We start from the raw sequence: 17659 nt of genomic DNA, 5'->3' as shown, positions 1-17659 counted from the left end.
TGGCTACTAGGAAGGAAAAAAATCATAAGAAACTCTCCAGAACCTTCCAATGTCCAAGGATGGCATCACATTGCATTGGCATGATCCTCTTGTTTGCTGTGTCAACAAAACTGCAATTGTGTGAAATGTTGCACATATGCAACAGCTTGACTGACTGCATAACTGTGGCTAACGGTGCTGCCATGCCTCATTTCTAAGCATGACTCATCATAAACCCCCCAGATCTGAGTCGAACACACAGCTGCTTTAAACAGCAGGGTGGGGAGTTAGGTACTAAAGACTGAGATTCATTTATTGTCCTGTGTTGCCTCAAACATCCAGAAGGAGACGGGACTTACAGGGTTTTCTCAGGAAAAGGAAACCTGGGTTGCCTGCATCCGAGGTAGGGAGCACTTGCTCACCAGGCATGCTTTGTGCAGGGCCTAATCCAGTAAATGTGTTCTGAGAATGTTTAACAGATTAGGCTGTCATAACTGTTGGTCAGGAATAGCTAACTAGGTATCTAACTAGTACCTCAATAATTGGGGTTCCTGAGATTTTTGCTGATGCAAGTTCCTCCTCTTTATAATTTTTCACAATATTTTCAAAGAAAAAAAAAATCTGGGAAAAGAACTAATTTATAGTGAAAAGTATCCTGAGAAGAAAATGAGATTAAGGGATATTCTCTGCAAAAAGTCAATGGCTGTATCTTCGGGAAAAAATGTTTCCAAAGTTATTATGAAAAAATGAAAGAAATTCACAAAGCTTCAAATAGTACGTAATTTCATGAAAAATTCTGCCCAGTTGGTGTCATTTTTCATTAAAAAGGAAACCATGTAAAAGACCAATTAGTCCTCCACAAATTGGATATTTGATGTTTGGCAGGGTTTGCAGACCTGAATCCATGGGCTTCATCAACAGCACCACACAGAATTCTTTTATAGCTTTTCAGATTCATGCGCATGGATAGACATATAAAATGTTATTTTGTCACTAAGTCTGTGGAAACTGCCAGTTGCACATTTTTCTCAGGACTGTTATGGGTAGCTAGCCCTCTAGGGAGGAGGAATAAGAGGCAGCTGATGTGTGCTAGATGCCTTGCTATAAAAAGTACATTTTTCCCCAATCAAATAATTTAATATGACCCTTAGATTTTAAATTCTTTAATCTATAATTTGGAAAAATTCAGCCCCGTTAAAGATACACACTGGTATGCTGCATGTATAGAAACACTTCCAGGTAGCAGTTGTGCTAAAAGATTGTGTCAAATACAAACAAGCTGGCGATTAGACAAATATGCATTAATGTAAACGACAAAATTACCTTCGGTAAAGCGAGCACTGAAGCCCCTGTGCTGGATGGTTGTATCAGAGCGCAGTCGGATGTACATCAGATTCTTGGAGGATGTGATAGGAGGAGGATGCTGTGTTCCACAGAGTTTTCTAAGAAGAGGTGCTTCATCGCTAGGGCCATCAAATACCTGTTATGAAAAGATCAAGTGAAGTATTTGGTTTCAATAGGAGTACTGAGAAAACTTTTTTTCATTCACTCTCTTATGTTTCATACATTTTGATCCTGACACAGCCCTGGTATAGGCACTGCAAACAAACTATGTGTTGCCTATCTATCTTAATTCTGTGGCCATTTCCAAAAAATGCACATATTTCAGGCTGAAGCTACTGTAGCCTTTGCAACAAAAATGCATCTTCCTCAGTATGTACCTGGTATAGAAGCAACTCTCCATTAACAATCCAGATATCCCCATACATTTACTGTTTTCTGTTAATGGCTAACATGAGTTCCCGTGTAGCTTTTATTCAGCTAAACCTTACATCTTGCCTCAGTAAAGATTTCTAAATTGGCTCTAACATGCAACTAGTGCACCAGTGGGAGCTATGACTGTGTATAAAAAAAGAAGACATTAGGATTATGCTTTTTAGATACATGTACCAGCATCAAGGATCAGAGTCCATATATCTATGCTTTGTAACAGCTTTAGGGTGCTGAATTACACATATATGCATGAAGTGTTACTTAAGCAGGGGGTAAAGAAAAGTTAAAAAAAGGGAGGAAGAAAGCAAAGATCGTTTCACAAAATTTCCCTTTTAATTTTACTACAAGTGCCTTCCTTCTCTTTTTTCCCATTACAGCTGATAATGTTGTTTCCTTCCTCTCTGTTTCACAATCAGGAAAAGAAGAATAATGAACCTAAAACCAGTGAGTTTCTAGTTTATGCAACATCAAAATTATAACAAGAGAAACCACAGAGAGGGGAAAATGGCCACAGTCTCAGAATGTCCCACTAATCTTTCCTAGCACTCCAGCAGACGTGATTTGTTGCTGCTGTGTTTGGAGCCATGGGCCAGTCCCAGAGCCCTTGTGCCTAGTTTCAGAAGTGAGGAGCACTGGAGCCATCAGCACAGTTGCATGACCCACAGAGGAAAGGCCTTTGGGCTACTGGGCAGCAACAACAGTTGAATTCAGCTCCTGTTTCAGCATTAACATCCCTCATTACCATAGGCATGTCATTTAATACAACCTGTGACTCAGCTTCCTATAGGAAAATGAAGAAAAATATGGATAAAAATATAGGTAGGAGGACTGGAAGATATCCAGGTGCCAGGATGTTAAAAGCTATATTAAAATCTCACTTTGGCAAAATAGTGCCATTGGGTTAAAAGAAATTTACTTCTTATTAAGATTGTCTTCTTTTACTTCAAAATACCTCAAATTCCAGAAAGTCTGTGCAATGCAGCACCAATGAATTAAAAATTTCTAACTAGACTGTATAACACAAAGCAATGTTTCTGCCTCCAGTATTCAAAAGCCTTTGAACACATTAGTGAAAATAATATATAAAAACAGTAGCTGAAAGAAAGGTGACTTGTCTCAAATAAACCTTGGTGCTGAGAAACAAAGGACAAAACTCCTGCTTAATCCACTGACATACCCTACAGAGCCAATGCTGTATTCATGAATTAAACATTTGCCCTTGGGCCTATAATGCTAGCTAGCTGTGTGGGACCTTGTGACGGAGTATTAAGTGTACTCCAATGTCTGTAAAAATGAGTACGTGGTAAAGAGACCCAAAATATCCATCCATTCAACATTTCTTTCTTGGCATGCTGCCACAATCAGCCCTTTAATACATAGCGTGTAGTGTTTATTCTTCCTCTGCACATATATTCTGTATATAAATCAGACTGCCTGGTGTTATAAAACCACAGACCATGGAATGCAAAAAAAAAGTAATGACTAACAAAATAACCCTTATCCCTAGACAGTAATGAGAGGATTTTATCTGAATGCTGGAACTGAGAATAAGCATTGCATTGACAGAGTGTAGACAGTTCACGTAAACTGCTGGTTTTGATGGATCTGTGCCACTCTGCAAAGCTGAGGATATGACCATTGACACATGGACTGTTTTGAAACTCTAGCAGTTGAGCTTTCTCACTTGGGAAGACATTAAGGATGAGTAAAATAAGAGATTCAGTAGGCACTTAATTCCAAGAGCTTTCTGGAATAAAGAAGTCTTTCTTTGGTAATACTGGGAGAAGAGCATGAAGTCAGAGGAATGCTTTCTAAATGAAGTGTATTTGCTGTTTCTGGGCAGCTTGCTTGAAGAATAGTACTGTCTCTTCTTTCAGAAACCCAGAAATGATTCCTAGCCTTTACACACTTCCTAAAAATCTGACTGAAGCAACAGTTCAGTGTAAGCATTAGTGAGATACAGCAGCAACTCTCAGGAGTTATTGCAGTTACAAGTTAAGCAGGAACAGTAACACATGGATATTATATGGCTGCATCATTTTTGCTCACCCGCTCTTTATTAGCTTAAACTATGTTATAAGGAGGACTTCAGTCTTGAATCTAGATCAGAAACCACAATATTCACACACTAGTTCAGGAAAGAGTTGTGTCTCTCTGCAGTTTCTTAAAGCTGTTTTGAAAACATCCGAGAAATGCATTTCTGTGGCTGCATGAGTAAAGTAAAATGATACATCTGCTTACTTAAGAGCCAAGTTTTCATTTGCACTGTGCATAGCAGCAATTTGCTCTTCTCTTCCCTTTCCACAATGAACATAACTGAATGACTCATTGCCGCCTTGGTCAAATGTGTCCCGCATTTTTCAAAAGCACATGACAAAAGATAATTTTTGTCTTCTGGGCCATAAAAACTCCACATATTTCTAGCTGTCCTCTCTTGGAAGATCCTGTCTGCCAACACCTGGAATAAATGAAGTCATACCTCCTCTCTGGCTCCCAGAGGCTTACATATCTACATTCTTGTGTACTACTTGTTATATTGCAACAGGGAAAAAAAAAATTACTTAATCAAAGCCACTGAAAAGAACAGACTATTTCTCCCTCCCCTTTTCAATGCCTTGTGCTACAAGCACTGTCTTCTGAGCCACATCCGCCTCGAGTTTCCAAATACTTGAAACTCTTGCTGACCTGCACTCCTTGGTGTAGCACCAGATACAATAGCAGTTAAACACATGGGCAAAAAATGTAAGAATTATTGTATTCACTATTTCTTCCCCTCTATTTTCCTTCAAAGAAACAAATTTGTTGTAAGACCCACTCTCCAGATAGAAATGCGCTGGTACACAAAGAGAAAGTAAAAATTTATTCCTTATGTATGGTGACAGTGACAGCAAAAAGTCTTCTCAAAGATTTTCTGCATTCTACAGAATGCAGAGTTCTACAGAGTTATATTTGAAATCAGAGAAAGTAAAGGCTATACATCCTCATTTAGCAGATGAGGAGATGCTCATCTGTTCTGAGAACAGATACAGTACAGAAGCAAGGCATAGAAACTGAGGAATCAGGTAAATTTAGACAGCTAAGTGAATGAAGAATGTGAGTTTTGGTGGCCTGGACTGCTCTCTGTGCACTCCATCCATTGACTCTAGAGGGTGCTCAGAGCAGTTACACCGTGGGCTACTGCTACGGACTTAGAATTAATTTGGCTGGACCCAGATCTGTGCTCAGACTCACATGTGAAATCATTGAGCAGAACTGAAAAACGCACTGGGCTTTTTCAAGTTACCGTAAAGCCAAGAAACACCAGACATTAGTATCTTCCCTCCCTCCATTTTTCTCACATAAAAAATGTGCAGTGGAAAACATTACAGAAAAAAAAAGACATTTTCATGTGTTCCCTATAGAAAGGAATTTACGGTAGAAAAATCAAAAAAAGATCTTGAGTCATAAGGCAGGGAAAAATTATTGGGTCTAGAAGGGGAAGGATGAAGGAAAAGGCCATTGGTACACTCAAGGGTGGAGGGGAGCCCCAAGAGAACTCAGATAGCAAATAAAATCCATGAAGATAAGTAAAAATTTAAGAAATAGAAAAGGGTGGAACCACTGTGTTACTCATACACAGTAGTTGTTCCTAGATTAGAGAGAGAAAAACAACCCACCAGCTTCCTAGCTGTCCATATTTTCCATTTACGCAGCTTTTGGAATGCAATTCCTAAACCATTCACAGTCAGACAACGTACTTATATGTTTCCAGGCACACTCTGTCCCCTCACTCTTTTCTCCTATTCTGCTATATTCTCCTATGTGTGAAACATATAGCAAGCCTTGGAATGAGACAAACACAAATCACATCCAGGTGTTGGTAACAAGTGTAACAAACAGGGTAAAGAAAGAAAGCCCATCCACTCCTTCCTTGCCCTGCTGGTCTCCCTACATTAGCACTGAAGAACTCTTCTCCACCTCATACACCAGAGCCTCAGAGCCCTTCGTTCCCTCTTTGCTTCAAATCAGTATTGTCCCTCATCCATTTTCACACCACTCTCTGCTTGGTGGGCAGTGATTGATGCCTACATTAAATTTAAATCTCCCTCCCTGCTCATATTGCTGCTTCAGTCATGTTTGCACAGCTGGGGCTGATGGGCAAGTTCCTCCTCCACCCCCCCTCCAGAAAAAAACCAAAAAGCAGAAGCAAACAACAGATACTTGTATGGCAATAGAGGAAAAAGGGTGTCACTGCACTGCAATGGTCTGCAAACTCTGCTCATGCAAACAGCTCTGCCACAGCCATCTCCTCTGCCAGCTGAAGGGCTGATGACTTTCTGTGATTAAAAACCCCATCCCCATATTCAGCATATAAAGGTAATGGGAGCTGTGCCTGTAACTGCAAGGAGCTCATGGAGCTGTGTACTCTACAAAGTGTTTAGATAGGTACATACATCCATTGGCATCAGGTTTAAAAGAGAAACTTGTGTATCAGGTCTTTTCAGAATTTAGCCCTTAATTTGCAAACTTTGGGGGGCATTTTTACCAGTACTGCCATTTCAGATGGCCCGTGTTTCTGTCAGGCAATCTGATTTTCTACTCCTGTGTGATATCACAGAAGACTTGGAAGTTTTTCCAACAGATTTTCCCTTTCAGTGATCCCCTGATGTAGTTAAAGAATTTAAACAAAAAGACATAACCATATTTCCTTATGCTTCACAACCAGAAAAAAAAGAACAGTCATTGTACAAAGAAGCTTTGTGGCCAAGTGAAATCTTCAGTTCTGCTCAGCAAAATGGGGACACATTTCCTTTTTTCTGGTTCAGTACAAAAAAGTTTTATGAGACAATGCTGTCAAAACTGATGCTGTTTTCAAAAAAGTCTCAGTTCATGCCAAATTGAGTTCTCCGTGAATGACAGTTTATCAAGGAGAGGAAAGTTGGATTTTGGGCTACAGCCACCGTGCTTTATCCGACTGGTACTGATCACACACGCCTTTGTAGTGAGTGAAGTGCAATCTGACATCAAAGGTCAGGATTTCATGTCCCTGCTCCCAAAAGGCCATGTGGAGACGTGGAGTGTTCTTCATTGTCATGCACTGATTGAGCAGCAACTTGAATTCCTGTGACATCAACAAAAGCACGCAAACCAACAGCAATATGAAGCTTTTAAGAGAGCAGCAGCTCTAATGAAGCAATTAGACAGCTGAGGAGCACCTGAATACACAGTGCATACATAAAGAAAACCAGCCAGTCAGAATTCCTTCCCGATGTAGACCTCCCTCTCTCCTGAGTTTGTAACAGATTGTGGGCAATCTATTAAATGTGTGGGCAGTCCATCCTACGGCTTGGAGTAAGCTGTGGTAAACTGCACTATAAATAGGAAATGGTGTCATAATAACAGACATCTATGTGTGAGGTTATTCCTGCAGTACTAACTGCAACTCACACCACCAAAAGGAAAAATGTGGTGCCAGAATGCAGCATGCACTGCTTTCCACAAAAGCTCCTTCGAGATATACGTGGGAACCTGAAAGAATGCAGAAATACATTTGTGAAGCCTGTTTCATTGGTGAAGCAAAGGGAACTAGATCAGAACCATTTAGCTGTAAATTTAAGCCTTAGCTCATTAGTGAATAAATATGACTATCCAACTACCAGTCTGAAACCAACTGCAGCCTAGGTTGCACAGTAAGCTTCCTTTTTTGCAAGCATTTCACCAGATTCATTAAGGAAATGTTTGAAATTTCTGTTGTTACTTACTGCAACATTGTCATAATTACAGGAATGGTGATTTTCAATGTCAAAATCCGTGAAATTCAACAGGACTCTGTGGCTGTAGTCAACTTGGATAACCCAAGAACAATCTGTGTTGTTATTATAAGGCTGAGGATAGTTTGGAGAATGTATTTTCCCACTGGTAGCTTGGAAAATACCACCACAGCCTGCAAAAGACATAATCAGCTTTAATCACAACCGTTTATGCTTAGCAAGATTCCACCTCTACTTTTGAACTAAGGGAAGAAGACCTCCATCTTTATGTTTTCCACATTAAACTTTTGTAAGATGAGTGCTCCAACTGTTGAAGTCTCCTGTCTGCAACAACAATCAATGGAAATTGCTATTAATCAGGAAAGTATAACATTATCATTATTGGTGAATATGCAAAAACAATGCTTGTGAGTAATGTTTCTTTCCAGCTACAGGCTGGTAGCAGATGTTGTAAAGGCTGAAGCATTAGTGCTGTCTTCCTCTATCCTACATATTGCAAAAGCAATCAAAAATACCGTTCATATGAATGCCACAGACCTAGCCTACTGAGAAAGCAATGACTAGGCCTAGCTGAGCACAGGGGTGAGAAAACAGTTTCTGAAAATATCAAGACAGCTAGGAGCTTCACTTTCCCCATAAGCAGTACAACAATTGCAAGCCTCAAGATTCTACTTCTCCACCCATGCAAGTGAAGGCTTCCTAAGGACCCCACCCTCAGGTATTTCCTACCAGAACAGCATTCCAGTGCTCATGAATATCTAAATAGCCTGCAATGATGGATCCTGTTCAGGAAGTGCCAGGGCTTTCAAAAGGACTAACACAAACAAATGGACTTTTATATGTTGTAAAGGGACAGAGGAGGGTGAGAGAAAGACATTGTGACTGCTGTAGATGGAGGCAGCCTGCTGGAAGGATAAAAAATACACTGTTATTGTGTTCTGGTGAGTGGGTATTTTAAAGGTTAGAGGGGCATTGGAGTACAACAAGCAAGATGCTGTAAAGGGATGAGAAAGCTTCAGGGGGCCTAAGTAGAAAAAATAAGCCACCAGATCTCGGAAGGGGATTAATTCAAAGGACTATTGTAGACTTTTTTATTTAAAAAAACCTTGTGCCTTTCTCATAAAACTTGTGAGAATAGAGAAGTATAAACCTTGACAAACTAATGAATCAGTGTGCTTAATCAAGCAAAACTGCAAGAATTAAAATCTGCCTCTCCTCACCTTTCATTGCAATTATTTTCTGATAATTGGCCTTTTCATAAGAACTCCCATGTAAGAGACATGTGGTTGGGTCTTTTAAGCATGTCTCTGCTTTTACTGATTACCAGTAAAGCTTTGAACAAATAATCACATGGGGAATGGATGAACCTTATAGAGTTCAAATATTTACTAATCACTCCAAATATTTTTTGAGTCCACTGAGTTCTCCAATTTAAGCCACACTCTCAGATATTTTTCACTTTACAGTTTAAAACCAAAAAGCATCATTCAGGTAATAAAGGATTCTGGGTGGGTGAGTGGGTGGGAAGAACTGCTAGCATGCTAAGGTTCTTTTATGATTATAGGGATGTCTTGATTAATTATGTAGAGAAGAAACCCCAACAAGGTAGACTGTTACAAAATACATAAATTGGCCTAGTTTTCAGGTAGTTAGACAATTTTTTCCTCTGTGTGTTTTTCAGCATCTCTTAGTGTTAGCAAATCCAGTAACACCCAAATTCTCCTGCAGCTTTCAGTCCTATGCTGTTTGACTACTTCAAATGCCTGCATGGCTGATCCTCGATTCTCAGACTTCCTGAATTTCTCATGGTATTAATCAGTATACTCACCGCCCGGATTTTCTTGCCAGGAGGCATTAAAACCTCTCCCTGTCACTGCTGCATCTGTCTTGAAATGGACAATGGCTGAATTGCCAGTAGTGGAGACTCGCAGTGGGTTCTGTGCTGATCTTGAAACACACAGCTGGGCTAGTCTAGGAGAGAGGAAATCAGGGCCACCATAGACCTAGAAATGGAAGAAACACTGTCAGTTTTTCAAATAGACTGTCTACCACTCTACCAGAATATATGAGAACTGTTTATCTAGGAGAAAAAAAAATCTCTAAGTATTGAAAGTGATTCCAGGTTTTGAAATGTAAAGTAGCTAATATTTTCTCTGCAGGTTTACTTGGTATCTGAACCACCTGGTGCAAGTATGAAATTGTAGATGATTTCAAACCAGCCTTGCATTAAATAAGGATTTTCTGCTTTGCCACAGGACTCTGCCACATTCTTCTTCCCCCATCCCTCCAGGGTTAGCACCTTTTTTCTGTGGAAATATGAAACCACACTTTTTTGTATGCTTGTGCAAACAAACTGTATCTCTTTGCAGGAACTTGTCCTCATATTTTGCACCCTGTATGTTTAAAGGCACAGTTAAGTCTGATTTTTAAATTGGGGCTAGAATCTATCACTCTTTCTGATTAAAAAAAAAAATTGCAATTTTATTGACTTCAATCACAGAATCAGCATCGAAATTATGGGATTTTGGTCAAGTAAACTACATTTTAATAATACTCTTTGGAAACAAGGATATATATCATGCATATTTCCCATAGAAGACAGGTTTTAACTTTTTTGAGTAATTATTTCCTACTCAGAAGAGTGTGCCTCAGGCAGTTATAAACCAGAAAACCACCACTCTCTTAAATATCATCAGCGGTATTGTGTAAGTTACAATGCATTTTTAAATCAATTCAAGTGAATTAGATGGCAGTGATGAAGCCTTGGTAATCCTGTTTCTTTTTTTCCAGAAGAGATGTGGGATTTTAGTTTGAACCCATTTATAACTGGTGGAACAGGCTCACCTTCCTTAGTCTTCCCTCTCAAAGCTGAAGAAAACACACATGCTCAGTGCAATTTTCAAAACCAGACATGTGATTTTGGTGCCTAGTGCCTTCAATTTTCTTGCTTTCTTGCATGCTAGTGAAATGCCAGCTGATATTAAGGGACTCCTGCCTTCCATTGGTATGTCCCTGGTAGGACAACTGTGCAAAAGTCAGCTTGACAGTAAACTCAAATGTGAAAACCGTTAAAAGAGATACACCAAATAAAGAGTGTAGTATTGTCTTTCAGCAAATGAACTAGGAATAGATAGATCCTCATTGTATCAGCATATATTATGTATAAATCCTAAAGCAAAACTAAAGAATGGCAAGTTCTAACAATAAAACCAGGGAACATGAAGATAAGACAACAAATCCCATCAGGATTTTCCCACCAGTAGCATCTCAAGTCTGCTCCCATATTTTACTAGTCTGGTAAACATAAAAAAGGTGAAAAAAAAGCAATCCATGAATCTCTCACAGAAAGTGGCAGTACTATAAGAACCAGCCTTCTATATGGCCCTTTTGCCCCTGATCCCTTCTAGATGAGGGGAAACTCAATATTTTAATAAGCTCTGCTGGATACTTTTTAACCTCAGAAGAAGTTTGGGTTCTGTCCAAGCTAAACATCTGAGCAAGTCTTACAAATAGCTGAGCTAGTCCCACCACCTCCAGGGCTAAGTGTAGTGCATTGCTACATAATTTGATTGATCGTGTGCTCACTAACTGCTCACAGTGCCTGACACTGCTCTGCCGTTAGAGGTATAAGGGAAAGAACTTTTTTTGTAACTGGAAAAAACATTCAGCGACTCCAGGGTAATGTGAGACCTCAAGCCGAAGCTTGCATCCCCAGAAGAAACAAGGAATTAATTTTTTTATAAATGTCACAGTCTGTTAGATGTTCAGAAGACTATACTTCGGTTTAGTGGCTGATTACACAGGCTTAATAGCTTAAACGTTTTAATTTTGACTGAGACAGCACTTTTTTGCATTCTGCAGGGACACTGCGTGACTTGAATGGATAATGGTTCCCCTGTCCAATCAATCGTCTCAAGGCATTCAAGAGAAGTCAGAATGGATGAAATCACAGCTCAGATTAAGAATCTGTAATGAAGCAGTCACAGTCTGGGGAGGAAGCATATTTGTCCACTGGAAGCTCAGTCTCTTCAGAAAAATCTTACTGCTTGGCTGCTTGTGAGGCCCAATGACAGCTGCATTTGTAAGAAGTCTGTTCAAAATGTGAATTTTAAAATGTGTTTGTGGTACACTCCCTGAGTCAGAGTCACAGCATGAGATCTAGCAGGAACACATGCTCTTAATCATCTAAACCAGCCCAGAGAAGCTATGTGGCAGAGGAAACAGCAGGAGTTTCTAATATGCATCTAATAAGCATCACAGACCAGCCTCTCACATCATCCCTGGTGCTCTCTGGGGCCATCTGCACACCATGGGCAAGGGGACCAAACCCAGCTCTGACATAAACCCTGCTGATTTCTGTAGTATTACCTCAGAAATTAACTTGGCCCAAGCTGAACACTTACAGTTGACCAGTTAGAAGAGAATTAAGAACGGGGAAGAAATATTGATGGGAATCTGAGGTTTGTGGGTCTCCTTTACATCATTAACTGTTCGGCAATGACCTTCTGCACAATTTCAAAATAAAAAGCACAGTCAAAGGCATTCTCTTTACAGTTAGGAGTGTATTTTCTTTTCTCCTTTATGCCAGTTCAATTAATCAGTTGCTTTCACAAGGGCTGGAACAAAAACAATTTAGAGTGTTTCCATGACAAAAAACAATAAAATATTACTTTTGGCTACAAAGAGGAAAACCAATAGTTACCACATGAAAAAAAAAGAAGAGGGAAAAACAGAATGGATGGAAAGAATGAATTCCAGGGTGTGGTTCACAAAGAGTCACAGGATGTCTGAGCTGCAAACAGATAAAAATAAAAATAAAAACATTTAGTCTGACCAGAGCACCTGATCCAGAGATAAAGTGATGTTGGATGGCATAGCAGGGATACAGGACACTGCCATAAAGCCCATGGTTTTAATCTGTTCTTATCATTTGCTTCTGCCCCGTTAGCTCCATTTATTGTTAACAGTCAGCATTCCAGAGTTATGAGCAACAGAAAGCTGTTTTTATGTTGTTGGTCACCCTCATGACACAGATTTTCTGGGAATAAAACTGATCCCTGTTCAGATATAACTGCCAGCAAAAAGAGAGCCCAGCTTTGACAGAGAATTAAGAATTATGGCAATACTTGATGTTTCTTTATATTTAAATGAGAAGAGCAGAACGTCTAATGAAGATTTGGAAGTGCAATAGATTGACAGGGTTCTTTTCAGCTCAGAGCTACATCTTGCTATGGCAGAGTATATTTATAGTTTAGAAAAATCTGGTCCATATTAAAGAAAATATGTCATAATTTAAAAGCAGGCATGGTCATTTTTCTCTATGTATGCATTTTGAATAGAAGCCATTTTACAAATATTTTTAACTCTTTCATTGTGTCCAAAATGATGGCTTCTATTTCCATGAAATATTTCTAGAAAACATCATTAAGAACATCTTAAAATTTGCTTCTGGATATTAGTAAAAGGAATGGAATATGATGGGGAAAAGAGAAAAACAGTGTGCAACAGTGTCATAGAAGAAACAAGGAGGAGGATTAAAGGAGAATGTGTTAACGCTTGAGCATGCAGAAGCTGCAGGGAAAACTTTAGGATTTCACACACAAAATTTTTACATAACTATTCTTGCAGTCTTGGTGAAACATGGCAGTACTGAGATACTGACATAGAAGAGACAGCTTGTTTAGGAGGCGTTGTCAAAGGGAAGGGAAGGGAGACAGTTGCTGCATTTTACAAGAACAGAAAAATGCACAAGAGAGAAATGTTCAAGAAACTATGGTATAAAAATGAAGTTGAAGCAAGGTGCTGCAATAGGAAAGATCTCTTAGAATCTTCTTACAATTCTCTGCCAGGTCAAAGGGGTGAGGATGTTACTAAACAAAAGCTAAATGCATCCAGGTGAGCAAGTTTTGTGATTACTGGAGAATTTTTATTACAAGACAGCTTGTTTCAGAGAGTAGAGAGAGTTAACAGGACAGGGAGGGACAGCAGGGTGCAGAGCTACTTTAGTACTGATTTTTACTTCCCATTAAAGCTGGAAAGTTATTTGGCTTGTAAGAAAACAGGAAGCGGTAGAACTCACTACTTGGAGATAGGGAAAAAGCGAAATCAGAAGGATAACTATGAGCAAAAGCAGACTTCAAAATCCAAAGAATTGGTAGACGGGATACTCTTGGGACGATAATGTGAGAGTGAAAGGAGTTTGGAACATTAGTGATCACTGAAACACACCAGGAACCTCTTTTTTTCTAACACTTTTCAAACTTTTGTGTGTATGATTTTCAGCCTGGACATACGTAGAGAACTACAGGAGAGAAGATTAGAAGATAAAGCAGCTCCTGAAAATAGTTAACCACATTTTTTGTTTTTTTTCCCCACTAAATCTGAACTTTCGTTTGTTCTGTGCAGACTATATCAGTCATGCTGTGAATGTGTAATTTTATAACAAAAGTAAGGAAATATGTGTATGGCAAGGTACATAAAGGTCCAGCCTGCAGTTTGGCAGGGGAAGCTGTGCTGCCAGGCAGAACCTTTGATCTTGCACCCAGACATGAACCAATTTTCCCCAATACCTTGATTTATGTTAGAATATCTGTCAGCAGATCATCCCTTCTTCCTGCACTGGAAGTCTGTTCAAAGTCTATCTGGGATTGGTCACCTGGCTGCTTCCCAACATGAGCACAAAGATCTTACAAAGTCTTACAGGTCTCTTGAAGGTCAGTAAAGCCTTAGAGACGTCCCTTTTCTCCTTTGTTCTCTCCTTGTCACCTTAGTGCCCTAAGGTGACTAGGACACTGCCTCTTTTATTCCTTTTTCTGAGTACAAAGATTCTTCATAGTTTTCGGGTTATAAACCTCCCCACTTCCTTGGAAGGTCCTACACAAGGTCTCACCTTAGTTACCTCCCCAGTGATCCATTATGTTCCTTTACATCAGGAAATTTTATCTCTATGGTACAGCACCCTGCACTTAGTTCACTGTAAAGGGTGCACTTTTTAAAACTGAGTTTTTCAAAGCAGTTTTGTCCGTTGTTACAAAGTGTACAGTGCCTAGCATCATTATTGATTAAGGTATACAGACACCAAAGGCATAAAAGCAAAAATAGCAAGAGCATTATGGCATCTGTGACAACATCAGTGGAACTTAACTGCAACCATAGCAGAAATTGGAAATTGCAGTAGAATTGTTTGTTCTGCTCCTGCAGCTGTTGGGATGATCTGTTCTAGACAGATCTAGACTTGTGTATTTTTGAGGAGTAGTTCTAATGCTCTTACCTCCAAAACATCGTAGCTGCAGTTTGGGTGATATTCAATGTCGAACTCCTGAATGGTAAGTTGAATGCTGCTACCAGGTGCTGTGTGAATGTACCAGATACATTCCCTATTGCTTGGGTATCTGCTGGGGTAGCCAGGGCTCTGAAATGATCCAGAAGGGCCAGAGAGTTCTCCTCCACAGCCTGACAACACAGCAAAGCAGCCCATCAGTGAGGGGCTCTGGAAAAACTCACAGACAGCTCTGCAATGAGGACAAGCATTAGCACCCATTTCATGCATAAATGTGTATACCAAGCTTGAGGGTCAGCTCTACCACAGGGAACCCAGGTCTAGCAGTGAAGAGAAACTCAGGAGCTGCAGGCTGGACCTGCTGGCATTGCCCATGCAGTGAGCACTTCACCCCCTGTTTTGGCATGTTTCTCACCATCCCTCAGCATCTGCTTTGACAGCTGAAGAAACTGAGAGCGCAAAAAAGTAGACGTTTTTTGTATTGGCCTCTAACATTGATCAGTTCTAGAAAGCTGAATCAGATCCATCCTCGGTTGTTACTGACCCCAACTAATACACAAACTAAGTTATCATGGGGAGGGCTTCCTATTGTTGTAAAAATGCCATTTCCTGCTGCTTTAGAAATCATAAAATTAAAGACAATGCAATTTCCCTCAGCCCACTGAGCATGATTACAAGCTGCCAAGTCACACTGGATAAACTGGCTTTCTGGCATTTGGTGGGTTTAATGTTCTTTTTTATTGAATAGTAACTGTGCAATTGTAAGATATGCCATGTTTGAAAAGTTATGTATTTTCTTCTCAGATAAGAAATTACTGTCCTAAACTCACTCCCTAGCCCCTTGGATGATCAAGTTCTTGCATATTATGAGCTAGATTTAAAAAAACAAACAAACAAAAAAAGATGCAAAACAATGGATCAAATGCAGGCTCTGATTTGACAGCACAAAGCAGCCGAACACCTGAGACTGCAGTTTTATCATTGCTTTATGGAGATATGGCAACTGCTGCACTTACCTCATTTTGGTGGGTTGCCAGGAAGATGCTCTCCCTGACCCAGTCCCTGGGTGTTGCTGTCAGTGGGGTGGGAAGGCAGAACAGCCCTTCCCTGTGTCAGGACAGACTTAGGTCAGCTAAATTCATCATGAAACCTCACCTTTAGAGAAGCCAGAGGGGTGGCTGTGTATGCGTCACATGCAGAAAGCAAAGGAATCGTGCGTTTGATCTGATTTTACGTGTGTGTTGCTCTGCTTTGCAGCAACACTTTTCTCCTCTCTCTGTTACAAGCTCCCAAGTGCTTCATTTAGGCACTACTTAATCTTTTGCTTACACAGCTTTTTATGGGGTGACTCAAGCTTTGTAAGTAAAACCCACACTCCATCAATCTCTTTGGCTTCATCTCCAAAGGGAAGGTTCTGTCACATGGCAAAAAAACCCAAAATAATTAATAAAACCATCTAACAAACCATGAGCTGCATATCCCCTGAGGCAAATATTGTGGTATGTCAGAAGTGGTAGATAGCATCTGTATCAGAACTTTTAGTTATAGGAGACATTTTATAACATAAAACCAATAAACTAGCCCTCTTATCTGCTAAACTAATCCACACAGATGTGTAAAATTCCCCTAATCTCTACTAAGTCTATGCATAATTTGCAACTTGAACAAGGTATCTTTGGCTATTGCTCTGCTTAACACTTTTTTTTTTTTCCTTCAGGAAGCTATAAACAAGTTCTTCAATTAAATGCAAATACTTTCCTCAACACCTTCTGTGACAAACTTGTGGTTATTGAAGGGTGGCTGCTAAGCCCCAGAAGCATTTGCCATCATCTCTACCATGGGGTCTTTCAGGTCCTCACTGAAAACTTGAGTTTGGTTTTGCCACAGTTGACTCTAGGACTTCTAGGACTGCAAGGTGTGTGTTGGTCTCTTTTCCCAATTAACAAGCAATAGGATGAGAGGAAATAGGAAAACTTTCTTTACTGAAAGGGTTATCAACCATTGGAACAGACTGCCCAGGGAAGTGGTTGAGTTACTGTCCCTGCAGGTATTTAAAAGCCATGTAGATGTGGTGCTTAGGGACATGGTTTAGTGGTGGGCTTGGCAGTGCTAGGTTACTGGTTGGACTCGATGACCTTAAAGGTCTTTTCCAACCTAAACGATTCTATGATTGTATGATTGTAAAATACAAATCTATGAGAGGAAAGAGCAGCAAGTCTGAAAGGGAGCAAAGCAATAAGAAGGCATTTTAAACTAAAGAGCATCCATCTAAATAAAGATGTCTCCAGCCATGCCAGCAATGTAACACACCTCTGTCAGTCCATAACCCAGTACTCCCCAGAAAACCATCTTTTAAAAACAAAAATTTCCACAATGGAACAATAGTTAGCTATAACCCAGGAAAGCCTTTGCATGGCTGAGGCTGACCTCACAGGTGTATTGGCATGGGCTTAGTTCTTCTCCCTTTTTCCCCATCTTGCTGCACAGGATGCTCCATAGCCCTGAGGTGGTTTGTCCTGCAGCCACAAGCTAACTTGTCCAACTACCAGACGTCTCAATGAAGGAGTAGATGCAGCATTGAAGTGTATTTGAAACCAATCCTGCCTTCAGTCCCTCTGGAGAGAGAAACAAAACTCGCTAGTATGGGTGGGTAAGTGTCAAGTCCCTGAAACTTTTATATCCAGGAACATTTCAGCAGAGAGACAGAGAGGAAGAAATCTTCAGTGTAACCCACCACCTCATTTATTTTTCCCAGTGCCATCAGAAGATGGCCTAATTTTCCTCAAAAGAAACCAGGTTGTTGGGTTTTTACAACTGGAGGAAAAAAAAAGTGTTGGCAGGGGGGAGCCTTATAGCTGAATTTGCAGGTTGAGTTATT

General features: G+C 40.1%; 1 protein-coding gene across 1 annotated transcript in view; it reads right to left on the bottom strand.

The window, feature by feature from the left end:
* Window positions 1-17659, bottom strand: part of CUBN (cubilin (intrinsic factor-cobalamin receptor)) — a gene marked incomplete at its 3' end in the record, with an annotated part of 102504 nt that overhangs the window by 19895 nt on the left and 64950 nt on the right. The window contains 4 exon segments of the mRNA XM_010289857.1: window positions 1303-1459; window positions 7494-7675; window positions 9331-9505; window positions 14773-14954. Of these exon segments, the coding sequence (XP_010288159.1) occupies window positions 1303-1459; window positions 7494-7675; window positions 9331-9505; window positions 14773-14954 (696 nt within the window).

This window comes from Phaethon lepturus, unplaced genomic scaffold, assembly GCF_000687285.1.
Source record: "Phaethon lepturus isolate BGI_N335 unplaced genomic scaffold, ASM68728v1 scaffold3436, whole genome shotgun sequence".
Lineage (NCBI taxonomy): Eukaryota > Metazoa > Chordata > Aves > Phaethontiformes > Phaethontidae > Phaethon > Phaethon lepturus.
This window is presented reverse-complemented; position numbering and strand designations above follow the sequence as displayed.